This window comes from Olea europaea, chromosome 21, assembly GCF_002742605.1.
Source record: "Olea europaea var. sylvestris chromosome 21, O_europaea_v1, whole genome shotgun sequence".
NCBI classification, from domain to species: Eukaryota; Viridiplantae; Streptophyta; class Magnoliopsida; order Lamiales; family Oleaceae; genus Olea; species Olea europaea.
The window spans coordinates 6780526-6807569 of record NC_036257.1 but is presented as its reverse complement, the minus strand read 5'-3'; the positions used below and the strand labels follow the sequence as shown (position 1 = coordinate 6807569).

The window sequence follows — 27044 nt, the reverse complement described above, 5'->3', positions numbered from 1 at the left end:
GGTGCATTTCTTGAACACCTTCAGACAGATTTTTAGTTTCGACAACATGTGCACGGTCATTTTGCTTTTTAGGCTTGCGACAGTCAATTGCACGATGTCCAGGTTTGCCACAGTTGAAGCAGTCCCCTTTGAACTTCTTGTTCTTCAGGTTTTCTTTTTTCTTTGGAGCAAAGTTTGAGTGCTTCCTTTTCATGTTCTTCTTTGAACTTGATTCAACAATGTTTGCCTTAGCTTCCATGCTTGGTCCCCCGTTCCTCCTTTCAGATTTCTTAGTATCTTCTTCGATCCTCAAACGCACAATCAACTCCTCCATGTTCATTTCCTTACGTTTATGTTTGAGGTAATTTTTGAAATCTCTCCATGAAGGCGGGAGTTTTTCAATTACTGCTGCTACTTGGAATGACTCACTTACAGTCATTTTTTCAGCATGTAAATCATGAAGGAGTACCTGCAATTCTTGAACTTGGGAAATAACAGATTTAGAGTCAATCATTTTATATTCCAAAAATTTTCCAACAAGGAATTTTTTAGAGCCAGCATCTTCAGTTTTATATTTTTTCTCTAAGGATTCCCATAGTTCTTTTGCAGTTTTCATTATGCTATATACACCATATAGCGAATCATTCAATCCATTCAGTACATAATTTTTGCATAGGAAATCAGAATGTTTCCATGCGTCCAAGGCAATAATCGAAGCTCGATTATTTTCTCCTTGTTGAACAGTAGGAGGATCCTCCGTGAGAAACTTTGCCAGGTTCAAAGTGGTGAGATAGAACAGCATTTTCTGCTGCCATCTCTTAAAATCGACCCCATTAAATTTTTCAGGTTTCTCTCCGTGAGGAACATGAGTTGAACCAGAAGGACCAGACATCGTCGGCATTACAGTAGCCACAGTTGGCGTTACAGTCACAGCAGGGGGAATTGCATTGGTCCCAACGGTGTTAGCCATTTCTGTTTTCATAACAGAAGATCAACCAGTCAGCATTTATAAATTAAAATTCTGCAGAATATTAACTTTACATACACAAGAACAGTTTATGGAAATTAGTTTATACAAAACCTAATTAAAAAAACGTCTTAAGATTGTTGGATAAAATTTTAATAGTTTGTATGAAACAGATTTTCCATGAATGATTTGCAGAAACAGTAAAGCAGAAAATAATTTGCAGAAACAGTAAAGCAGTAAATAATTTGCAGAAACAGTAAAGCAGAAAATTATGTTCGAAAAATTATGAAAAGAAAGAAGTCCAGAATTCGGAAAGGGGATGATCGAGGCGAGAACTATGCTCTCTGTCCTTAAGACGTTTTTACCCCGTCACACGGTGCTTACGGTATGTGGTAAAGCGTCTCCCAAGATACAACGATCACACTTGCAGAAGCAGCACTTCGACTGCAAGACAACGAACAGAAAGAATGAAAATACTCTCTGCAGACTGATGCAAGGAAGAAGAGATGTATAATGTATGTATGCAGGAAATCGTGTGTATTCTGTGTTGTATGAGGACTATTCAAATAGAGGAAGAAAGTTGACGGTTTTGGGCAGTTTCCCTCACGCCACTTAATGCACGTTTCTTCGAACTGATGGGTCGGTTTGTAAACTGTCAAAGGGAGGGAAAAAATTAAATTCAATTTTTTTTTTTTTAAACCGAAAATAAATAAATAAAAAAAAATTGAATTAATTTTAACCCAGGCCCACACCCGAACCCGAACCCGACCCAGTCGGTTGGACGGACGGACGGCGGCGGCGCGCGCGCGTGGCCTTTGGACTAGTCTAGACATTGTCTAAGACTCCCCCCTTTCAAAGACTATTGGTACCCCTTGGGGCCCAAACCCATTTCCAAACTTGAAGCTTATTAAGTGGTTCAAGGTTGTGTTTGCAACCCCTTTCAAAGACTATTGGTACCCCTTGGGGCCCAAACCCATTTCCAAACTTGAAGCTTATTAAGTGGTTCAAGGTTGTGTTTGCAACCTATGTGGGATTGGAACATTTTTCCAATTCTTTCCCATTTATCCTCTTATTTATTATCCAACTTTCAACCATAATTTCTCATTCATATTGAAATGGTTTTTCACAATTAAATATTCTACACTCATCTACTCGGAACGTAGAATTTAATTGAACATTAATCTCGATACATCGAACATCGGGTCCCACTTAAAATTGTGGTCAAAATTGACCCAATAGACCCACCATTTCCAACATCATTCATGGCCCTTTAACTTTAGTGCATGAGCCAAATAATAAAGTTATATGATTTAAATTAAAAAACCTTAAAAAAGGGCAAAATCGAGAAGGTTCACTGGTTAATGGTTTAACTGGTCAGCATAATGATTTTTTAACGATTTTGTTATGAATGATAATTGGCCTGGCTTTGGGCCTGCTTTCCGATTTCACCGATTGAGTTGGCCCGAATTTTATAACAATGTCTTTGATATATCTTTCTTTAAATTGTGTAATACAAGTTACTTTATCTTTATACAATATTGTTGGACTATCTTTTATTAAAATCGATTGATATAATACTTGGATATGATGTGTCATGTTCTTGAGTCATACACATTCTCGACTCATCTTATTGATTGCATAATTTCAAAATAATTTGAAGATATTGTCAAGACTTATTTTTCGAATCTTCATGCTATAGTTGTTCTACCATGTGTAAACACAATTTGCGATTTGGATTTAATGAAAAATGTGTTTAACATTATTATAATATTTTTTAGTTTGTCCAAAGTTATATATATATATATATATATATATAGTACAATTTGCAAGATATATTAATTATCCAATTGCATTAATGTGTGGCAATTCAAGATCAAGAACTTTTTCTCCATGTTCGATTGGACAGAATTGATTTTTTTTTCCACATGAAGTGATTGAATAATCACATGTGATGCCAATTGAGATGCTTTTATCCATATGAAAATATTATAAAATTTATCTTTATATGATGACCGATGAATAGATAATCATTTTTTAAAAATGTTCACTCTACAACTCAAGACAAAATTTAGTTTTCCCAAAACTTCTACCTCAAATTCATTTTTCAAATTATACAATTTTGTTGAACTCTTCACGAGTTTTAATTAGATTTAAACTATCAACATAAATTATTGTAATTGCAAATTCAATATTTGTTTCCTTTATGAATACGCAATATTTTTAATGCTTTCTATTACATGAAAAATAAGATAAAAATTAAAAACTTTGAAAAAATTCAAAAAGTAAAAAAGAAAATTTTTCTACTTGAATGCTTGTGGGGAGTTAATATCCTTATCGACTATGATGATATATTTGGAATTACTTGTTGACATATAAACTATGACTATGTTGCGTGCTTAGATTATTTGATGTTTATCCTCATGGAACTTGATATTAATCGTGCGCGTAAATTGAGTTATACATTTTGAATTTGTAAGTTGATTTATAACATGAACATGTTGAAGTACTTGAACTAGATTGCTAAACTCAAACCACTATCCTATCATACAACCCTGAGACCATTTGAGGGGTGATCAAATCAATGTAGGAAGCTATTGAGATAAAAGTTGTTTCCATGCATGAAAAACTATTATGTGGATTATTTTAGACCAACAGTAAAAAATTAGGTAGAAATCTCTTGTTAGAAGTTTGATCTTGAGATTAAGCGTCATAATACGGGCATTGCACTAAGAAGTTCAGAAAAAGGATAAAAGCTACCATATTCCATGAGTGAAATTACCCTATAAACTATCATAATGATCACACACATTTGAAAATCCATAAAAGAAAACTCAAAAGGATCAAAGCTAGGATGAAAATAGAGTGTACACAACAATTTTGAAAAAAAGCAAGTGCATGAAACAAAAGATGCATTATATGTATGATTGAGCCTTTAACACTTATTTAAGGAAATTAGGCTTTTGGCAATGATTATTTTAGTCTTCTAGATTGAAACAATAAAAATATGAGAGAATCTTTATTTGTTGACGTGATGATATGGTTAATGATAATCTAATCAAACTAGAGATGGAAATGAGTTATTATGATTTCATCTTTAAAATACATCAAGGGAGAAAGTTTAAATAACAAGTTTTGGAATATGCATTTTTCGAGTGAAGAAATGATATATTTAATCATTGAGGGACGAAAATTGAATCAATTTATGAATTTATGAGGTTTGACTCACTTCTTCACAAACCGCGTCGATTTGACATCGAATGGGTATAATTTAATCATGATAATGTGACTTTGAAGCTCTTTATAGATTTTGAATGAGAGTTCCAAAACGTTAAGCGATATGGCAAGCTATCTAGCTATTTTGTATTTTGCATGTTTTTGTGTCAAGATAAGTATACGATTTTGTTCTGTGACGAACAAATATTCCCAATTGGGGGTATTTGATAAGTATTTTATGCAATTATCTAAACTGTTGAATATGAAAATTTGGAAGTACTTTTAGAGAATTATTGATTAGTCTTGTGTAAATATTATTTGTTTAGATAGAACTCAATATTGGACGAGCTTTTGGAGAAAATGAATGAAAATTTGGGCAAAAAGTATGAATTTGGTATGTTGTTATGAGAATGGGAATCAATGTGATTTAATTTAGAAGACGAAAGGCCTTATTTACAGTTATAAATGAGTGAGATAATCCCTAAGTGATTCATCTTTACGCATAACTTACACCATACCAATTGTAGTTTTCTTGTCTCGTATTGTTTGCAAAAGGTAATGGAAAAAACTTGGTGGAATGTGGGGGGAATGAGGTGATTGATTGTGAAGTTAAAGCCATCTCCAGCCCTACACCAAAATTTTACCAAATTTTGAATCAAATTTAAAATCAACTCCAACTCATTATACCAAAAGTTGTATCAAATGAATAGTGTTTTATCATTTTCTTCATTTTTTTATATTTAAAAATTTATACAGTTGAAAAATTATTTATTTATTTAATTTGCTACTGCATAAATTACCACATAAATAATTACGTTTAGTTTATGAAAATATTAAATTTGTTAATAAATTTTAAAAATATAGTACAATAAATAAAAATATCACAAATAAGGAAATATTAATTCATGTTATTAAAAAAATAATGAAGTACATTTTAAATCCCGATATTATGATACGACAAAGTTGAACTAGTGTGATAAATAATCATGTTTGCTGCATTTTAAACTTTTGAGTACTTTTATTTTAATTCATTCATCAATTATTATTGCTTACAGAATTAAAGTTTGTTTCAAATAATAATAATAATAATAATAATAATAATAATAATAATAATAATAATAATAAAATTACTTAATTAAGAATTAAAATTTATGTATAATATAAAATGATACAAATACGCTCCATATCATTTGGTGCAAAATCGTGCAACTGAATAGTATTGCACAATGGTGCAAAATTTGTTCTTAGGTTGGAGTGAGATTGCACCAAATATTTGGTGAAAAATAACGTTTTGGTGTTGTGATTGGGGTTGCTCTAATGTTTTATATTAATCTCTCACCTCTTTCCCGAGGGTTAGAGGGGAAGCTCGACAGGGTGATAGCATCTTGCACGTCATGAAGTTTCACAATATCCTAAAAGCCCTCATATACTCAATAGAATCGAGAGGCCACCAAATTCCTCAATAAGAGGCTCTTTAGTAGTGGTGCTTGATTCACTTGAGGATTTTCATCTAATTGATCCACTTTTCTCCTTGATCTAAGTCCTTGGTTTTTCAACATTGCCTTTTTTTTCTGGTGATTTACCAGAGACATAGGAAAAATCAGTCTGGATAGGCGAATTGGGAAGAGTTTTGCAATTTTTTCCCATTTTCTTGTTCTTTATGTTTTTCTTAATTTCTTTCATCAAAAGTCATTTACTTTCGTACCTGATAAATAATTATTTTTTATTTAAAGCCTTATATTGTCGAAACAGGTAAAGTGAACCCAAAACCATAGCGAGATCAAGATATCCAAATTTCAAAAAATATTTGAATAAAAATTCAAAGAACTTTCAACAATAATTTTGCAAATGTGGTTTTTCAATTACTCTTTAGTGCACTTTTAATTTAAAAGACTCCCACAAATTTTAATAATTTGTGTTTCTGGTGTAATTCTTCTTGTTTTATTATTCACTGTGATTCCTCTTTCCAAATCAACGCACACGTTCTTCCCAATTGCACTGACCCACGTTTGTACCTGCGTATGTGTAGGGATTTGCTTTCCCCTTTATCGTCATCAAAAGATACGGTTTCGGGTCTCTCCCAAATCACCTTCAAGTTCAAACATTGATCTGCTGTATTTTCATACATTTTCTTAAATTAGTTCGATTGACGCGTTTATTTTATTTATTGACTGAAACACTCAAGTTGGGTGCATCAGGGCTGTAATTAATTGCATCTGGCAATGCCATGGAATGCTGGAGAACTAGGGTTTCACCCGATTTGCTTTTCAGTATTCTGAAAATGTGATCTTTATGTTGTTGACCGATGTTAATTCGTAGAATCGTTGATTAGTTTAATAGTAGTTTTGCTAATTTCAATTGTTCATCTCTGTGGGAACCATAATGGGATAGTATTCTTTACCTGTTATTCAGATATTCTTGGTGAGTATTGTTTTAGACCGGTATTATTGTACTGGGGCTTTTGTATGAAAGTTATACCCGAAGGTTCTGTTCATTTTGTATTCCTTCGCTGGATATGTTCTTAATTTTATGGTTATGGTATGTGTGACAAAGAGATTTGATGAGACATCTGGCTACACGTGTCAAGGATTTTTGGTTAGTTTGTTTAGTTTCTAGAGATGAAGAGATTAAAAGGCGAGTCTCAAAGTGCAAGGAGGTTCAAATTGTCATATTTTTTGTTGGGTGTAGCTGTGTTGTACTTGATTCTTATATTCATTAGATTCCCTGAGTTTTTTGAGACTGCAGCAGTTTTAAGTGGCAATGATATTGATTTGGGTATGGATGACTTGCCCGTTGGGGATGATGAGGTTGCAGAAATAAGTAAATCACATCAGAATTCTGTTTCTGTGGATGCATATCACTTACAGAACAATGAGAATCAAGATGCTTCTATAAAGCCTCCACAGGAAGTCTTTAATCATGTTTGCTGCATTTTAAACTTTTGAGTACTTTTATTTTAATTCATTCATCAATTATTATTGCTTACAGAATTAAAGTTTGTTTCAAATAATAATAATAATAATAATAATAATAATAATAATAATAATAATAATAATAAAATTACTTAATTAAGAATTAAAATTTATGTATAATATAAAATGATACAAATACGCTCCATATCATTTGGTGCAAAATCGTGCAACTGAATAGTATTGCACAATGGTGCAAAATTTGTTCTTAGGTTGGAGTGAGATTGCACCAAATATTTGGTGAAAAATAACGTTTTGGTGTTGTGATTGGGGTTGCTCTAATGTTTTATATTAATCTCTCACCTCTTTCCCGAGGGTTAGAGGGGAAGCTCGACAGGGTGATAGCATCTTGCACGTCATGAAGTTTCACAATATCCTAAAAGCCCTCATATACTCAATAGAATTGGGAGGCCACCGAATTCCTCAATAAGAGGATCTTTAGTAGTGGTGCTTGATTCACTTGAGGATTTTCATCTAGTCGATCCACTTTTCTCCTTGATCTAGGTCTCTGGTTTTCAACATTGCATTTTTTTTCTAGTGATTTACCAGACATAGGAAAAATCCGTCTGGATAGGCGAATTGGGAAGAGTTTTGCAATTTTTTTTTCCCATTTTCTTGTTCTTTATGTTTTTCTTAATTTCTTTCATCACAAGTCATTTACTTTCTGACCTGATAAATAATTATTTTTTGTTAAAATTATTTGTTTAAAGCCTTATATTGTCGAAACAGGTAAAGTGAACTCAAAACTATAGCAAGATCAAGATATCCAAATTTCAAAAAATATTTGAATAAAAATTCAAAGAACTTCCAACAATAATTTTGCAAATGCGGTTTTTAAATTAAGCTTCAGTGCACTTTATTTGTTGGTTAATTTAAAAGACTCCCACAAATTTTAATAATTTGTGTTTCTGGTGTAATTCTTCTTGTTTTATTATTCACTGTGATTCCTCTTTCCAAATCAACGCACACGTTCTTCCCAATTGCACTGACCCACGTTTGTACCTGCGTATGTGTAGGGATTTGCTTTCCCCTTTATCGTCATCAAAAGATACGGTTTCGGGTCTCTCCCAAATCACCTTCAAGTTCAAACATTGATCTGCTGTATTTTCATACATTTTCTTAAATTAGTTCGATTGACGCGTTTATTTTATTTATTGACTGAAACACTCAAGTTGGGTGCATCAGGGCTGTAATTAATTGCATCTGGCAATGCCATGGAATGCTGGAGAACTAGGGTTTCACCCGATTCGCTTTTCAGTATTCTGAAAATGTGATCTTTATGTTGTTGACCGATGTTAGTTCGTAGAATCGTTGATTAGTTTAATAGTAGATTTGCTAATTTCAATTGTTCATCTCTGTGGGAACCATAATGGGAGAGTATTCTTTATCTGTTATTCAGATATTCTTGGTGAGTATTGTTTTAGACCGGTATTATTGTAATGGGGCTTTTGTATGAAAGTTATACCCGAAGGTTCTGTTCATTTTGTATTCCTTCGCTGGATATGTCCTTAATTTTATGGTTATGGTATGTGTGACAGAGAGATTTGATGAGACATCTGGCTACACGTGTCAAGGATTTTTGGTTAGTTTGTTTAGTTTCTAGAGATGAAGAGATTAAAAGGCGAGTCTCAAAGTGCAAGGAGGTTCAAATTGTCATATTTTTTGTTGGGTGTAGCTGTGTTGTACTTGATTCTTATATTCATTAGATTCCCTGAGTTTTTTGAGACTGCAGCAGTTTTAAGTGGCAATGATATTGATTTGGGTATGGATGACTTGCCCGTTGGGGATGATGAGGTTGCAGAAATAAGTAAATCACATCAGAATTCTGTTTCTGTGGATGGATATCACTTACAGAACAATGAGAATCAAGATGCTTCTATAAAGCCTCCACAGGAAGTCTTTCTGAGGAAAAAGGATGGTGCTCTACGCATAAAGCCTATTCAACATCAGTATGGTCGAATAACTGCTGAGATTTTGAAGCGAATGAATAGGACAGCTAAATTTTCTGTGTTGGAGCAAATGGCAGATGAGGCTTGGACATTAGGCTTGAAGGCCTGGGACGAAGTAGATAAATATGATGAAAAGGAGATTAAGATGAGTACTATGTCAGAGGTGAAGCCCGAGACATGTCCTTCATGGGTTTCAGTGAGTGGAGATGAATTAAATGGGAGAGATCGCATCATGTTCCTTCCATGTGGTCTAGCTGCTGGTTCATCGATCACAGTGATTGGAACTCCACATTATGCTCATAAGGAATATGTGCCACAGCTTGCCAAATTGAGGTTCGATGATGCTACAGTACTGGTTTCCCAGTTTATGATTGAACTGCAAGGATTGAAGTCTGTAGATGGGGAAGATCCGCCAAAGATTCTGCATTTGAATCCTCGATTGAGAGGTGATTGGAGCCATCGACCAGTAATTGAGCACAATACATGCTATAGAATGCAATGGGGGACGGCTCAAAGGTGTGATGGTTTGCCATCCAAGAATGACGACGACATGTTAGGTAAAGCCTCTTGGTTAGCCTATCTTACCTTCTGCATCATTCTAATATTTAAGATATATGCTTTTGGACATGCCTATGTAAAAATTTATTTAGGAGCCTGCTGCTATAATGCTCAAGTAAAAATGTAAACTAAGAAATGTACTTCGACAATATCTGCCTTTAGCTGTTGATATAAAATGCAGATGCGCAGCCTGGCTGTCTAGAAGTGATTTCAAGCATTAGACAAGTACATTTTTTGATTATGACGCGACAATGAAAGCAAATTTCTTTTTTTTAATTAAAACTGAGATAGAATCTTGATTACCAGAAATGACAATTAAACCGTGAAATGACATTTAGGTAGTCATAGGGTCTGGCTTTAATGGATTTGTAACATAATCTTTCCCTTATTGGATTCAATAACAACAAAATGTGCAAGTGACAAGTGTTATAGAATTACGTACGTATAAATTTACCCTCTGCCTTCCTCTTCCTGTCTGTCTCTCTCCCCTTTTATGAGCTGAAGCATACCACTAAGATTTGGGAAGACTTTTAATGGTTGTCACCAATGTCTGCCTGTTTGTTGCCGTTTTCTGCATCTTTCATTTGAATCACAACCCCCCATCCCCCCAGAGAAAGGGGAAAAAAGAAAAGAATGTTTTCTGATTAAATGACAGAACAAAAATAGAAAATAAATAAAAATTCCGTTGATTTTCCGAACTTCAATCCTTTGGCACAAAAATGGAATCTTTGGCGTGCTATGTTTTTCTTTGCTTCTATAATGCCAATGAACTTTTATGTGCTTTGGCAAGAGACACTGGCTATTTTGTGATCTAGTTATGCATCCTATTTTGTTTTACATTGATATCCTTGATGTTATATACGATTGTTGGATTTCATTATGCCCCCATTGAATTACCTTTCATTTTTCTCTCTTCTATTTTCAACCACACAATATTCCATAAAATAATGTTACACGTAAATCAAAAATTTTTCCTTCTTTTTCAATCACTCATTTTTCAAAAAAACATTATTCTATCCATTTTCATTTCAAAAAAGGGGGCCAAACGAGGGCTATATGTTTAGAACATTATCCTTGACTGTTGATGATTGGATTTTATTAAATATCTAATACATTATCCTTGGCAGTGGATGGATACTTGCGGTGTGAAAAATGGATGAGGAACGATATTATTGACACAAAAGAGTCCAAACTATTTTCATGGTTTGATAGGTTCATAGGACGTGCAAAGAAACCTGAAGTAACCTGGCCATTTCCATTTGTAGAGGGCAGAATGTTTGTTCTAACTATTCGCGCTGGTGTTGATGGATACCACATGAATGCCGGAGGTCGGCACATGACCTCATTCCCTTATCGGACGGTATATTCCTGTCTTGAAGGTGCCTGATGAAGTTCCTTTATATAGCATCATAATGATTCGTTACAATTTTTTTCAAATGCGACCTGTTGATATAAAGAACTTAAACAACCTGCTATGGAAAATATTTTCGAAACCTTTATACATTTTTTTCAATATGATTTTTAAGGATAAAATAGATAATTGTAACTTCTTCGTGAATATTAGTATGGTATGTTCTAGTTGCTCCGGATCTTCCAATAGATGTAACAATGAACACACCAGAGTCGCGAAAATGGATTTCTATAGATAGTCCGGTACGTAGTGGGAATAATGCTTGGTTTCTTGTTATTACGTTCATTACTTTTGTGATTTTAATTCTCTCCTCCTATTCTGCTGCTCAGCATTGGTCAATTCTTCATGATTTAAGTGCTCCCCAACATCTTGAAGCCATAATTTTTATTTCCATATTTCATTGGGTTGCAGTTTGTTTTTTCTTTGTGTTGCTTGCTCCAGTGATTATAGTAATTTATTTCTTATCCGATACATATATTTACTTCAGGGGTTCATATTGGAAGATGCAACAGGATTGGCAATCAAAGGCGATGTTGACGTTCATTCAGTATATGCTACATCTCTTCCTACCTCTCATCCTAGTTTCTCAACTAAAAGAGTATTGGAATTCTTGGAGAAGTGGAAGTCTCAACCCATACCCCAGAGTAATATACAACTATTTATTGGGGTTCTCTCCGCCACCAATCATTTTGCTGAACGCATGGCGATAAGAAAGACATGGATGCAATCTTCAGCTATCAAGTCCTCTAAAGTAGCAGTCCGCTTCTTTGTTGCACTAGTAAGTCATACTTTTTTGAATTTTAATTTCATTCTTTTCTGTGGGTACTTATGTTATTAGTTTGTCGGTATAACCAATTGATGTCATTCTTTTAAATATGCAGGTAGTACAGTACCAATTATAGTGTACATGTCTTTGTACTTTTAGAAGAAAGGAGTACTTTGTGCATTTAGATGACTAATTGTTACAGGGTTTTCTTAATACTATTTTTTTTGTTTTCTTAATACTATTTTTTTTTTGTTTTTGACTTTCTTCGTGACAAATATTATTTATTTATTTATTTATTTTTTTCAATGTGTAATATATTTGCTGGAATGATCACTGACCTAAAGATGTTCACTTTAGAATCCAAGGAAGGAGGTGAATGCAATACTGAAGAAAGAGGCTGCTTACTTTGGTGATATAGTAATTTTACCATTCATGGATCGTTATGAGCTAGTGGTTCTTAAAACTATCGCCATTTGTGAGTATGGGGTATGTTCTGCCGCGTTTCTCACTTTTTTTTGCTACATGTTCTCGCTCTTTATCTTTGCAATCAATAAGCACATTTAGCTAAGCTTTAAAGTAAAGTTAGATCCTGTTTGGTCCCAATTTTTAACTCATTTTTCTCTAAACTCATTTTCAATTACATATTTTATGAGACCCACAATTTTTTTCAACTTTTCAACATGCATTTAATCAACTTTTATTAAAATCTTCTAAACATTTGATTTTTAGCCAAACCAGACACGAGCCAAGTAACTTTTTGTTTTCAAACATGTTGGTTGTGTTGGTTTTTTTCTTTTTCATTTTATAAGCCCCCGTTTGAGCCCCATTTTTTAAAATTCATTATCCCAAACTTATTTTCAACCACACATTTTTGAAAAAAAAATCACTTTTTACGAAATCTATTCTAAAAAGAAAATGGGGCTTAAACAGGGGCCAAGTAAAAAAATATTATTATGTTTAATGTCACTCCAACTTAATTTTGAATAAGTAAAAATTTATTTCCAACTTTTACCGATAAAGTAATTGTTTCATTTTAGAAAAAAGTTTATTAGTTTTAAGTATACTTTTGAGCTTAGGCAAACATGTTTATACTTGGGTTTTAGGTGGAATTATCTTCTCTTATTGTGCAAACATTTCCATTGTAGGTTCAAAATGTCACAGCTGCTCACATTATGAAATGTGATGATGACAATTTTATTAGGGTGGATACCGTCCTAAAAGAAATTGAAGGCGTGCCTTCCACAAAGCCTTTGTATATGGGCAATCTCAATCTCCATCACCGGCCTCTTAGAAATGGGAAATGGGCTGTGACCTATCAGGTATAAAGTTTCATCTGCATGTAAATGAAATTTGATTCTGGTTTACTATGTATCAACAATGTATCTCTTGTACAGGAATGGCCAGAAGAAATCTATCCTCCCTATGCAAATGGGCCTGGATACATAATATCCAGTGACATTGCCAAATACATCGTGTCCCAGCACACAAATCGGAGTCTCAGGGTGTGTGTAATCTGATGTTTTTACATTTTCTTCTGGAAATCTTAACTTTAATTACTCTTTACTGAGCTTTGATATCACACCCGCCTCCCTTATTGACAGCTATTTAAAATGGAGGATGTTAGCATGGGAATGTGGGTCGAGCAGTTCAACAGTACGAAAAAGGTTCAGTACTCTCATAATTGGAAGTTCTGTCAATATGGGTGCATGGAAAACTATTACACTGCACATTATCAATCACCAAGACAAATGATCTGTCTGTGGGATAATCTGAGTAAGGGTCGAGCTTGTTGCTGCAATTTTTAACCGAATGGAGTTTAGGTCTGAAGATGAGTAAGTTCACGTTGTACCTACTGATATTTCTTTCTAGGTACAATTTCATCCATAAGTACGGATGAAATTGGTTTTACCAGGCCGGGGTTGTGAAGGATGGAGCTGAACTAGAGGCAGCTATCTTCGAGTAATGGATGAGGTTTTGAGTTAATTTCCCCAAAGCTGTTTAATGACCAGATTGCGCTAAGTTGTATAGGATTGTTGCTACCCTGGAGTTGGACTACGTCAAGTAAATAGCCATTAACAAAAGTGTACTGTACATGTAAGTTTTGTTAGGGCTGGGCATCATGAATTTTACTCTCACAAATGTGTGTTCAACATTGCAATTCATCTCAGAATTATGTGGAAAGATTCCTTCTTTTGTGAAGTAACATGGCTCTTTGACTGGTACTGAGTGAACTGTTTTTAGTCTAAGCTCTTATTTGATCTCCATTATATTTAAAATATATATATATTTTTTATTTTTAATTACACATTCTTCAAAGTAATATTATATGCAAATTCAAAACTTTTCGTTATTTTTTAATCACAGATTCTCCATCAACATATTATTCCAAAATGAATATTTGACAAAAAAGGGGCTCAAATAAGCTCTAAATTTTAAGCTCATAAACTTTTCACGATTGGTGAGTGAGTAAAGATATGTAGCACTAATCTTGGCAGCATGTAAATGATATGACATTTTAAATGCAACTTATTTTTCTGCTTATAAAGTGCTTTATCAAATATTGACACTTGAATGTCTCATGATTCGGTACTTAGCACCATTAGTTCTGAATAACATTATTATATAAGGGGTATGATCTTGCCCGTGACAACGTATGACGGTGACATGTGGAGTCGCCAATTTTCAGTTTCTCAAATTTTTTTCTTCTTCAAAACATAGAGAAGGTGAAGTATTTTTATTTATATTGAAATGAAAAGAAATACAAGCCATAGGAGGGGCTAATGGTATCTCCACAAATTTTGTTTGCTTGAAACCCAAAAATTTCTCCACAAATAATAATAAGCTCCCGTTTGGCCCCCATTTTCTGGTAATGAAAATGGATGGAATAATATTTCTTTTAAAAATGAGTGGTTGAAAAAAAAAGAAAAATTTTCTATTTACATGTATATTATTTTATGAAAAATTGTGTGGTTGAATATAAGAGAGAAAAATAGAATGTAATTTAACGAGGGTGAAACGAGAGCTTAGGAGACATTTCCTCGTCACACAAAAAAACAAAAGGCTCTTTTCCGGTCCAGAGGAAGTTCATACGTGGCAATTCTTTTATCAATCAATGGGCAGAAGTAGACAAAATCCAAAAGACCAACTGCCAACTGTTAATTGGGTTTAATAGGATATATATCCGTAGACTGTAGATGAGTGGGCTCCACATATATTGTCACCATCGCCCAGCGGAAAGTGTCGGCAACATTGTGCAACTGACACGCGTCCTTCCACTTGCCACCACCACGACATCAACATTGTCTTAATCCGACTAGATTCTTTATTATATATTTTGAATATGATGGAGATAATGTGACACGACGATATATTGTCCCTGTTTATTTTCTATTTTTTTCATTAAAATAAAAATAATGAGTATTCATCACATTAAGTCATCAAATTTAAATTTATATTTCTTGTGTGAGGTTCATAACGACTATATTTTTCATTCTTATTTTTGCAAAAAGGGAAAACAAATGCCCCCATTCTAAGATTATTTAAAACACAATTAATTTTTCATCCAATCATGTCCTTGTTTGTTCCCTATTAATTTTGATTATAATGGGAGAATAATATTTTTAAAATAAAATAAATAGTTGTAAAAGAAGAAATTTTTTTAATTTAAGTGTAATGTTATTTTATTGAAGAATGTATAATTAAAAATAGAAAGAAAAATTTTAATTTAATTTGATGAGATGTATCGAGGGCCCATATCTTGTTAACATTCATTTTATTAAAGTATTTGTTAATATTTTTCTATCAATGTGACTTTATCTATATATTTTACTATTTTTGAACATAAGGGAGTAACTTGAAACCTACGTCTACCATTATTTCAAAAAATATTTTTTTCATCAAATTCATTTTCAATCTCACATTCATATATTTTATATATAAATCAAAATTTTTCCTATTTTTAAGCATCTGGGGCTAAATTGTTTAGTCCTTGTTTGATCCCCGTTATTTCAAACTGTATTTCTCTCTCTCGTTTTCAACCACAAATGTTTCAATAAAATAATATCAAATGCAAACTCATTTTTTTTAATTACACATTCTTTATCAATCTATTATTTTAAAATACGTTCTTAACGGCTTAATCAAGGGTTTAAATTAAAACTTCTACCGACAAATTAATGAGTTAAATGAAAGTGAAAAGAATACTTTCTTTAATTGATTAGTAAGTGTGGACAATTATAGTCCACAACCAACCCGGGTCGCCAATCAATGACGTGGTGGCCCACCTCAATGATACGTTAAGAAAAAGAGAAAAAATAGTTTATTTATTTTTTAAAGTAATAAATGGAAAGCTGAAAAGCGTTTAAAATTTAAATCATCTAATTTATGGAAAAGACAACTGATTCTGCATCCGAAAAAAGGACTTAATTTTTAATTAGTAAAAAGAATTAAATTCATAATTTTATAATGGCCTACAAAAATTGATTACATATTGCAAGTGCACTTGCATTACTTGTTTTTTTTTTTTTTTTACAAGGTGTCCAGGCTTGCGTCCGACTAGATCCTTGTCCCTGAACCTTCGGCCCCTCAGCTGCTCAGGGAGGTAAATCGCAGGATGTGCCCTTGTTGGCTCCCAGGTTCCCACAACTCATTTGGACTCCTTCCGCAAAGAGAGCTGCATTACTTGTTTTTGTTTCTACACAAAGGAGGTGTCTGTCTGACAGTTTTCTGATAAAAATTGATGTAATATTTGATTAAAAAATTGATGAAAGATGGAAGTTTAATAAAAATATGTGGTTAAAATTAAAATTTTGATAAAATTTAACGAGGTTTTATCAACAATCACAAAGTAAATTCATGTTTTTTATTTGCATGCAAGTTTCAAAGATCATCGAAGCTATTTTAATTTGTTTAAATGAATATATTGATTCATGAATAATTCTGGCTGTACAGAGCGTGTAAATGCTAGACACATATTGATGTGGGTGGACGATTATTTAAAAATAAAAAATAAAAATTCACCCACTTTCTTGCATGTATAAGTAGCCTGTACAGCTAGCTCCATCGCTCCCTTGCATGTGTGAGTGGCTTGTACATCAAGTTCGGTTCTTGATTCATATCCTATTTAACAATTTTTTTTTGAGATTTTAAGTTAGCGAGTCCTGTATGATTATAAATTGAATAGAACTTATGGATTCAATTATATATTATTAAAAGTGAAATTCAATAACTTATAATCTCAAATAAATAAAAAAACTAAAATTATTTCTTCAACAATAATGTCTAACTTGGGAAAGATACAATCTCCATCAAATTCTCTGTCCCCACCCAATCCAATCAAACTCCGCTTTACTCACAAGACACTTCATCCAGCATTAAAAGAAGAGTTTGTCGACAAGCACGAATTCGCACAAATGCTTTTTATAAGCGGATCGTACGCGGAAGCAGATATTTTCTCTGCTATTATAAAGATCTAATCATGTAAATTTTTTTAATATCTCAACGACCAATTTCTCTCCTGTCCCTTTCAACTTCTATCAACGGTTACTTACCGCCCTTTCAAATCTCAGAGCTTCATAATTGTTATCAGTTATTGCCACTAATTGCATTCATTCACACCCACACCCACCATAACAGTAATTACATTCTGTAGAGAGGAAAAAGATCTAGATTCGGACGTGGGTTGTTGATTTGAGAAGAAACCCATATGGATTTCAGTTCGTTCTTGACGTCTTTAGGGACGTCGTTCGTGATATTTGTGGTGCTCATGTTCCTTTTCACGTGGCTTTCGAGGCGACCGGGGAACTTTGTGGTATACTACCCGAATCGGATCCTCAAGGGTTTGGATCCATATGAGGGAATTCGGCTAACCCGGAACCCGTTCGCTTGGATCCGTGAGGCTCTTGCCTCCACTGAAGCGGATGTCATCAACTTGTCCGGTGTTGATTCTGCTGTCTACTTTGTCTTCCTAACAACTGGTAAGTATTTTCACACAGATTTATTTCTATATCGACACGACAATTTGTGAAGATTTATATGATGTTCTGTTAGATATTTGTATTGCATTAATTATGCTAGTGCCAGTTCATGGATTTTAAGGCAAAAGTACTTATTTTAGCTTAAGTTTCAAGGATCTATTCATTTGCACAAAAGAAAGGAAGACCACCCCGAAAAACATGAATCAGGGACGAAGCCAGACTTTCGGTATTCTGGGGTAAAAAATTGAAATACAATTTTTTTTTTTTTTTAAACAACATATCATTAATGAAGATAAGTCAGTACACTACTACATCCGCATTATCCAACTAAATTATACAAGTGGAGGTTAAAACACATTGTTCAATCTCATAACACATCAAAATTTCATATCTTCGAGACTTTTATAAGCAATTATTGCTAACAAAATTGTTGTTTTTGACTTCTATCATTGTCAAACTAAAAATATTTGAATATTTTAATCAATTTAATTTAAATATGAAGATGAAATAAGCTAAAAATTAAACTATGCAGCAGAAGAGGAAGACAATAAAAAATCTTGACTTTCTGAGAACCTGGAGTCATAATTTTGAATAACTATGAACATTATGTTGAATCATTGATCTGCATTAACCGTTCAAACTTTTAGTTTTAGAGGAGAAAATAAGCAATCGGAATGTGGTCGACAATATTTCTCAAATCTCAAATTTTTATGAAATTTAGTATAAAAACATATAAAATCAAACAAGTAGGCTGTTGATTTGTTACCTAGAGGGAAGAAAAATAAAAAAAATTAGCACAAAAAGAGAAAATCTTAAAATTTGAATGGTCTCGAACTCTCCATGGATCACTGTGTCAATTCTTCTCTTTGTGGGGTTTAGAGTAAAGTCCAAATGCATATGAAAAGCCACGTGAAGGAGCGGAAAGAAGGCTTGTGCAATTGGGCTTGGCAATGGACAAGGTTTGGATAATTTACATATTTAAAAAAAATAAATAAATAAAAAAAATAAAATTTGTGGGGTCGATTGACCCCACATGATCCTATGTGGGTCCATGAGTCATGAATTATCAAGTGATGCTGATTGCTGAGTTTATGGAACCTGAGGATTGACCCTTTATACTCCGATGAAAAATATTTTGTCACCCAATTACAAAAAACTTTATTATCAAGAAATGTCTTGAAGATAAGCTTTCTTTTGTCGGAGTCTGTCTATCTATGCGTTAATGGTTCTGAAGTTTTAGTACTTCAAATTGCTGCTCTGTCGGGCAGAACAAAAGATAGGATTAGTAAGGGACATGAATAAATAAAGCCGATGATGTGAGCCCAACTGGCAGCTCCATACTTGCGAAAGTTACGTAACTTTCATTATTTTCGGGACTGTTTGGCTTTTTATGCAGATAATCTGTTAAGCTTTGTCACTGACTTTGCATTTCTATAAATTTTTTTGAGAAAAATAAGATTATATTTATCTGAAAGCATTTTAAGATTTCGTCCAGTTTTTAAGAAATATAGATATAGGCTTATAGCTACCACTGAACTTGTGGAAACTAGGGGCTTCAAGGTGTGTTGTAGTTGCCTCCCAAAAATATTAAAATCTTGGAATTCTTCCCTCCCGAACTCATTTCAAGGATAATGCTTTTAATTTGTAGAACTTTTCTCCGGCAAATGTTTACCCAATATTTGATGGCACACTAATCTTGCCTTAAAGGCTTAAATCCCAGGCTATGTGGTTACCCTGACCAAAATAAGGATCCGAAAATTTTTTGTACTAAATTTTATATTAAACTTATCTGCTCTCTAATCCATTTGCTTGTGCGTGTCTAAATATAAACTGACATATTTTATTCTTTGAGGAATAAGGGATTGTTGCATAATTAGTCAATTGTGCAGAAGCACCCCGATAATCGTTGAAGCTGTTCTCTTTTGAGTCATAATTGTGATAAATTATAGAGTGGTTCAGTTATGTGGGGTCTATTTTTGTTTTGTTATATGCTAGCTGTAACTGCATAGTAACTTATCAATTTCTCAAAGGCAAGATTTCTTTTCTTATCATAATCATACAATGTTTTAAGATATGCAATTCTACTTATATTAGATGTTACTTATATTAGATGTTACACTTATTGTTTAATGCAGTGTTGGGAATATTGGTTTTAGCTGGCCTTCTGCTTCTGCCTGTACTTCTACCAATTGCTTTTACTTCTCCTGGAGTGAAGGCAGATAACACCACCAGTGAAGGAACTTTCAATGACATTGATAAGCTGTCTATGGGGCATATCGAAGTAAGTTTCTTCCTATTGCCTCTTCGTGTGCGCGCAGAAGTAATCTAGGGCAACTATGAATCTCTTAACTGGAGAACTGCATTCTAAAATTTGAGATTTCTCCCGTGCCAAAAGCATAGTTTCCCCCATAGATTTCTGCTGTTCGCAAATTTTCGTTTAAGTTATATAACACTGATCACTGCAGATGGTTGTTTCAAAGGACCAAATCTTATCTGATGTGCTCAATTGAAGTTTATTTTCTTGTGAACTGCAGTTGAAAAGTCCACGGTTGTGGGCTTTTTTGGCAGCTACTTATTGGGTATCCTTTGCTGCGTATTGCCTCTTATGGAAGGCATACAAACATGTTTCTGACCTGAGAGCAGCAGCACTTATGTCTCCTGATGTCAAGCTTGAGCAGTTTGGTGTTCTTGTCCGAGACATACCTCCTGTCCCTGAAGGTCAAACTAGAAAGGAGCAGGTGGACTCATATTTTAAGACAATCTATCCAGACACATTTTATCGCTCAGTGGTGGTCACAGACAATAAGAAGGTATATACAAGTAGCTGATATTCTTTTTAGATTGCCGTTTCTTATTTTTCCCCTTTTGGATTGTTTGGCTTTTTTCAAAATTTAAATGGATGTAGGCTTCAAAGTGTTTTGCTTGTTGTACTAGGTCAACAAAATTTATGAAGAGTTAGAAGGGTACAAAAAGAAGCTTGAACGTGCAGAAACCATATATGCAGAGTCAAAACAAACAAGCACCCCAGAAGGAACGAGACCAACTGCTAAAACTGGCTTTCTAGGTCTTATGGGTAAAAAGGTAGATGCAATAGAATACTATGATGAGAAGATTAAAGAGTTGATCCCAAAATTGGAAGCAGAACAAAAGGTTACTCTCAAGGAGAAACAACAATGTTCGGCTCTAATCTTTTTTACCAACAGGGTAACTGCTTCATCTGCTGCACAAAGTCTACATGCCACAATGGTCGACACATGGACAGTTATGAACGCTCCTGAACCTCGCCAGTTAATATGGACAAATCTTGCCAAAAAATTTTACGAGAGAGAGATGCGTCAGTATGTCATTTACTTAATCGTGTTTTTGACCATATTCTTTTACATGATACCAATTGGGTTCATTTCTGCATTAACTACTCTGGAAAATTTAAAGAAGATTCTCCCATTTTTAAAACCCGTTGTGGATCAGCAAGCAATCAAGACAGTTCTTGAGGCATACCTACCACAGCTTGCACTCATCATATTTATGGCTCTTCTGCCAAAGTTTCTTTTGTTTCTATCCAAGGAGGAGGGCATCCCTACACAGAGTCATGCAGAAAGAGCTGCTTCTGGAAAGTTCTTCTATTTTTCAGTGCTAAATGTATTTATTGGTGTTACAATCGGTTCAACACTTTTCACTACAGTGAAGGTCATTCTGAAGGATACCAGCAAAATTGTCCCTTTACTAGCACAAAGTCTCCCAAAAAGTGCTACTTTCTTCTTGACCTTTGTGGCTTTGCGGTAAGATTGCTATCACTTTTTCCTTTTTATTTCTGGTGGTATATGTTTATCTTTTATTCATCTATTCTGTGGTTCATTCCCTCATTTTTGCTTCCAGTTTTTTAGGTTTTTTCATTGACATTCCAATGACCCCATTATTTGTTCTCTCTTGCATTCATGCATATGGATAGAGATGTTTTGGTGGCAATGTACTGATCCTTTTTTGTTCTCTTTTCTGGCAACTGGGTACATTCATTGTTCCCATTCATCCTTTTTATTGGCGTGAATACAGTTGTACGATAATCATAAGAAGATACGGATATCATCCCGTCTCTCTTAAATTACCTTTCTTTTCTCTTACCTTTTCTGGAGTCTTACAGAGTAAGTTTTTATCGTGATATAAATTTCCTTTCAATTTATATGGAATTCTGACTTACTAGGAGAAGAAGTTACTGTGAGCGATAATTTCATCTGTTGGTTTTTACTTCATGGTGCTATTCAATTTCTTTTTGGAATACTGGTGCAGTATGTCTGAAATAAGTAAATATAAGATTCTGCTTCACTGGCTATGGTATATGTTTATAAAAAACAGTTGGGTTCATAAACGAATAGAAATGAGGGGTAGGTAAATGAGTAGTACTTGTGGATTCCACAAAATATGCTGATAAAAAGTGGTTTAACTTTTAGCAAGTGTTTATAAACATGTTCATAAAAACTTAAAAAGTCATTAAAGCCAACTTTAAAAAACTTGATATGTCTTAGATTGACTAAAATGATTTGGTGCATTGACAGGTTCTTTGTTGGCTATGGGCTTGAGCTGTCACGAATAGTTCCATTAATTATATTTCACCTAAAGAAAAAGTATTTATGCAAGACTGAAGCTGAACTAAAAGCAGCTTGGGCTCCTGGAGATCTTGGATATGCAACTAGAGTTCCTGGTGACCTGCTGATTCTCACAATTGTTCTTTGCTATTCTGTAATAGCTCCTCTAATTATTCCGTTCGGCGTAGTGTACTTTGGCTTGGGATGGCTTGTTCTTCGGAATCAGGTGACGTCCTCTAATTTTGTTCACTTGGTCAATCGTTCTTGGTGAAATGAATAACGGACTTCCAATTATCACCATTCACTATTTTACCTTTTTGAGTATTAAGTTATTTTTTCATATCGTTGTTTTTCCCTGGTGATTGTGTGTGTGAAACTATGAATAAATCAAATGTTTGAAGAACAAATGACTCTTTAACAAGTATGACCTATATTCAGCTTAAAGATTTTAACTTCAGGATTTGGATGCAATCAACACAAAAGTTTTAATATGGCTGGCATGAGATAGGTTTTACAACTTCATGTAGCACTATGTTATAAAATGAGTTCGACTAATATGAGAATTAGTGAAAATGCTTTAAACTAACTTGGTGTTTAAGAATTATGAATCACTTTGGTTGTAAAATATAAGTTTTTTTAATATGAGGGATCCTTCACTGAAGAATACTGGAATCTGCATTGGACTAGAAATTATTACAATTATGCTGGCAATATCCACTCTACGTCTATAAGAGATTTATTTTATTTTATTTTATTTATTTATTTAATCAGAAACATATATTCAAACTCAGTTTTTATGCCTACAGGCACTTAAAGTTTACGTTCCTTCGTACGAGAGCTACGGAAGGATGTGGCCCCACATGTACAATCGCATTATGGCCACTGTGATCATATTTCAAGCTACAATGTTGGGTTACTTTACAGTGAAGAAGTTTTACTACACTCCCATTTTGATTCCCCTTCCAATTTTGTCCTTTATCTTTGCGTTTATTTGCCAAAAGAAATTCTATCGGTTTTTCCAATCCACAGCGCTTGAAGTTGCTTCTCATGAACTGAAAGAAAATCTGAGTATGGAACGAGTATTCCGGTCATTCATTCCACCAAGCTTGAGTTCTGAGAAGGGTGATGAAGATCAGTTTGACGATGCGTTATCTCATGTTTCCAGAACAGGTTCTACAGTTTGATGTACATTTTGTGAGTTAATTGCAGCTATGTTCACGTTTGTAGAAAGGCTGCCAAGAGAATTTGATACTATTAGTTGGATAATTTGTTCATAGTTTGTTGCACCAGGTTTATTGTTGCCTTGTGGGTTTGTTGTATACGCTGTTTTAGAACTTGTAATTTGTTACCTGTTCCTGTTTGATGCCAGAATTCCACTAGGTTCATTTGCTATTCAGCACTACTGGTTAGTATTAAAGAAAGTAGAAGTAAATCAAGAATCTGTGTTCGGTCCCTACCTGCTACTGATTAGTGTTAGCAAGAAAATGTAATGATCTGTATGGCATAACTTTTGATTTTACTTTCTGAACTTTTAGAAGAAGCCATCTTATTTTATTTTTCGTTAGAAAACTAATTTTTAAAAGAACTTTCTATCCAGAAGCGCTTTTAGAGGGCGTCACATTGGACCAACTTTTACTGAAAGACACATTTATAAAATTAGCCAATTGTGTTCCAAAGCCACTTTTGAGTTTCAAAACTTCCATTTAGCTTTTCAAAATTCATGCCAAATGGGTTGCAAGAATCTTTGTGTTTCGTCCTACTTAGGATTGTGGACAAAGTATTACTCATCATCACTTAATATCTGCAATAGGAAGCGGGAAGGTAACAATCAATTTTTATGTCGAATTTCAAAGAATTGCTTCAGTCGGGATGTATCATTTACTAATAAGTTTCTAGTACGGTCACAAACACATCAAGCGCACATTATACTACCACATGATTCTCGCACATGGTGGATATGTCGGGTCTAACTTGTTCATTGAAAAATAATTCATGGGTCGTTCTTATTCAATGAACGAGTATGAAAATTTAATCCATCCAGACCATCGTCAAAAGTCTGGTCATCTCACATGTATGATCCACAGGTAGTCTCATATGAAATTTTCCTCGATGCAGGCTTTTCTTATATAGGCGGAAGAAAACTATTTAAAAAGCATTAAAATTTTGAATATTATAAGAAAAAAATCTTTCGATTTTAAAAAGTCCCCATATGAATGTCAAAATAAGTCGAAATTTCTTACCTGGTTCGCTTAAACCCCCAATTTCGGACCAACGCGTGGATAATGTTGAATCAGCCATGGTCAATTATCAAACATAATACGGTTTCAAAGTCTCCTACATAAAATTGCACCTATATATACACACACACACACACACACACACAAATATATATACATATACCGTAGCCTTCTTCTTGAGCCTGAAAAAAACTACTCAAATGGCCGCCGCCGCAACCACAAAAGCAATCCTTCCGCTCCACCACCACCACCACCACCACCACGCCGCCGCCACCAAAAATGGGCTCTTCATATCAATCCATGCCTATCAAAATTCCCCTTTTGAAACTCACCCAAGTCAAAAACCTTCCAACAAGGCCATTAAACTGGCTGAATCATTGTCAAACATGTTACATCTGCACATTGAAAGAAACCTCAATTATCATCCTTCGAATGTACCAAGAATTGAAGATAAGCACGATACTTCAACGATGTCTCCTAAGGAAGATATATCCAAAAAATGGCAAGAAATTCATGGTTCTAATGACTGGAATAATCTTCTCGATCCACTTCATCCTTGGCTTAGAAGAGAAATAGTCAAATATGGAGAATTTGCACAAGCAACCTATGATGCATTCGACTTCGATTCGTTCTCGGAGTATTGCGGAAGCTGTCGGTACAATGAAAGAAAACTTTTCGGAAAGTTAGGACTTATTGAAAGTGGTTATAAGGTCGCAAAATACGTATACGCTATGTCGCATATAGATTTGCCCGAATGGTTGGAAAGATCGAGATTTGCTGATACATGGAGCAAAGATTCAAACTGGATGGGGTTTGTGGCAGTGAGCGACGATCAAGAAACACGACGAATTGGACGACGTGACATTGTTGTGGCATGGCGTGGAACGGTCGCACCATCCGAATGGTATGATAATATGCAGAGGAAATTAGAGCCAATTGGACAAGGAGAAGCAAAAGTGGAACATGGGTTTCTCAGTCTTTACACATCTAAGAGTGAGTCCACTAGGTACAACAAGTCTAGTGCCTCGGAACAAGTCATGAGAGAAGTTAAGAAACTAGTGAATTACTACAAGGGAAGAGGTGAAGAAGTTAGCCTAACAATCACCGGCCATAGTCTCGGTGGTGCATTGGCACTTCTTAATGCATACGAGGCTGCAAAAAACTTCCCCAGCCTTCCAATCAGCGTCGTATCGTTTGCAGCACCCCGAGTAGGCAACATTGCCTTCCGGGACGAACTATATCAAATGGGTGTCAAGACTTTACGCATGACAATAAAACAGGACGTCGTCCCAAGAATGCCCGGTATAGTCTTCAACGAGAGTCTACAAAAATTTGATGATATTACAGGTACGTTGGAGTGGATATACACTCACGTGGGAGTAGAGCTGAAGCTCGATATAAGATCATCTCCATATCTAAAGAAAGGGTTGAATTTAGTGGGAATTCATATGCTCGAAACATATCTTCATCTAGTCGATGGATTTCTCGACAGCACGACGACGTTTAGATCAGATGCTAGAAGGGATGTAGTGTTGGTGAATAAAGATTGTAATATGCTTGTGGATGAATTGAGAATTCCTCATAATTGGTACCAATTGGAGAATAAGGGGCTTGAACGTAATTTCCATCGTAGGTGGGTTAAACCTACTAGGTATCCAGAGGATATACCCTCACCAACAGTTGAGTCATACAGTAATGTACTTGAAATGCAGGATAGTTGTGGACTCGAATCCTTGTTTTAGTATTTGAACTTGGAATAAAATGAAATGTTAAATGATGTATTTTTGTAGGTCTTAATTTCTTGTCATTGTTAATATTCTCAATCTTAGAAATTTGTTAGTTCGCTTTTACGGTAGGAAAAAAGTCGACGTGTTACCCTAAATTTTGGTATAGATGAAATTTTTGGGTTCGAGACAAGGCGTAAAGATTGTAAGACATAACATTTGTATTTTTCACTAACGAGACCGACGAACATAAAGCTACATTTAGTAAGTCACAAAGATTTTTTACACAATTGTTAAAGACCTCATTTTAATGCTATTTTTTGACTTTTTTTTTTCAGAAATATTCAAGCTCGTAAACTTGCGGTTTGATTCATTCACAAAATTGATTCTTGTACGTTTGTTTATGTTTTTTGATCAGTTCATTGAATCTAATTATGCTGTCCAATTAAATTACGTATAATTAATTTAATATTGAATTTAAGAATAAAAAAGAAAATCTGGTAAAGGAAAGTGATGTAAGAATATGACTACTTCCAAACATGGGATGCGTATCACAACTTGCCAACTTGGTCCATTTTATTCCTAAAAATATTCACAAATTATACATCTTATTTCCAAAAGCCATTTCCTATTCAAGTTTTGACTCTGTCGACTTGACTTGGCTTTGATAAAAATGGGTTTTAGTAAATGTTGTAGATAGCATGTCTAGGCGTGAG

General features: G+C 34.3%; 3 protein-coding genes across 3 annotated transcripts; all 3 read left to right on the top strand.

Annotated features, from left to right (window-relative positions):
* The first annotated feature begins 7883 nt into the window (after nt 1-7883).
* LOC111370500 (hydroxyproline O-galactosyltransferase GALT2-like) lies at nt 7884-14058 on the top strand. The gene is made up of 8 exons (XM_022992216.1): nt 7884-8536; nt 8669-9634; nt 10763-10995; nt 11534-11824; nt 12170-12298; nt 12958-13131; nt 13207-13314; nt 13414-14058. The coding sequence occupies exons 2-8, from the start codon at nt 8734-8736 to the stop codon at nt 13615-13617; spliced, it is 2040 nt and encodes a 679-aa protein (XP_022847984.1). The 5' UTR covers nt 7884-8536; nt 8669-8733; the 3' UTR covers nt 13618-14058.
* Nucleotides 14059-17297: 3239 nt separating this feature from the next.
* LOC111370498 (CSC1-like protein ERD4) lies at nt 17298-23886 on the top strand. Its single transcript, XM_022992214.1, has 6 exons — nt 17298-17787; nt 19923-20068; nt 20322-20597; nt 20722-21566; nt 22338-22593; nt 23174-23886. The coding sequence occupies exons 1-6, from the start codon at nt 17517-17519 to the stop codon at nt 23549-23551; spliced, it is 2172 nt and encodes a 723-aa protein (XP_022847982.1). The 5' UTR covers nt 17298-17516; the 3' UTR covers nt 23552-23886.
* Nucleotides 23887-23986: 100 nt separating this feature from the next.
* On the top strand, nt 23987-26393 carry LOC111370499 (phospholipase A1-Igamma1, chloroplastic-like). The gene has a single exon (XM_022992215.1). It carries the CDS (start codon nt 24805-24807, stop codon nt 26344-26346), a length of 1542 nt encoding a protein of 513 aa, XP_022847983.1. The 5' UTR covers nt 23987-24804; the 3' UTR covers nt 26347-26393.
* The last annotated feature ends 651 nt before the right edge of the window (nt 26394-27044 follow it).

What these genes read in the sequence shown, in the direction of transcription:
- LOC111370500 (XM_022992216.1), top strand. Translation starts at nt 8,734, where the DNA reads ATGAAGAGATTAAAAGGCGAGTCTCAAAGTGCAAGGAGGTTCAAATTG. An exon ending in TCCGCTTCTTTGTTGCACTA is followed by an intron (nt 11,825 to 12,169) that starts GTAAGTCATACT and finishes TGTTCACTTTAG; the next exon opens with AATCCAAGGAAGGAGGTGAA. An exon ending in ACACAAATCGGAGTCTCAGG is followed by an intron (nt 13,315 to 13,413) that starts GTGTGTGTAATC and finishes CCTTATTGACAG; the next exon opens with CTATTTAAAATGGAGGATGT.
- LOC111370498 (XM_022992214.1), top strand. Translation starts at nt 17,517, where the DNA reads ATGGATTTCAGTTCGTTCTTGACGTCTTTAGGGACGTCGTTCGTGATA. An exon ending in TGTCTATGGGGCATATCGAA is followed by an intron (nt 20,069 to 20,321) that starts GTAAGTTTCTTC and finishes TGTGAACTGCAG; the next exon opens with TTGAAAAGTCCACGGTTGTG. An exon ending in GGCTTGTTCTTCGGAATCAG is followed by an intron (nt 22,594 to 23,173) that starts GTGACGTCCTCT and finishes TTATGCCTACAG; the next exon opens with GCACTTAAAGTTTACGTTCC.
- LOC111370499 (XM_022992215.1), top strand. Translation starts at nt 24,805, where the DNA reads ATGGCCGCCGCCGCAACCACAAAAGCAATCCTTCCGCTCCACCACCAC.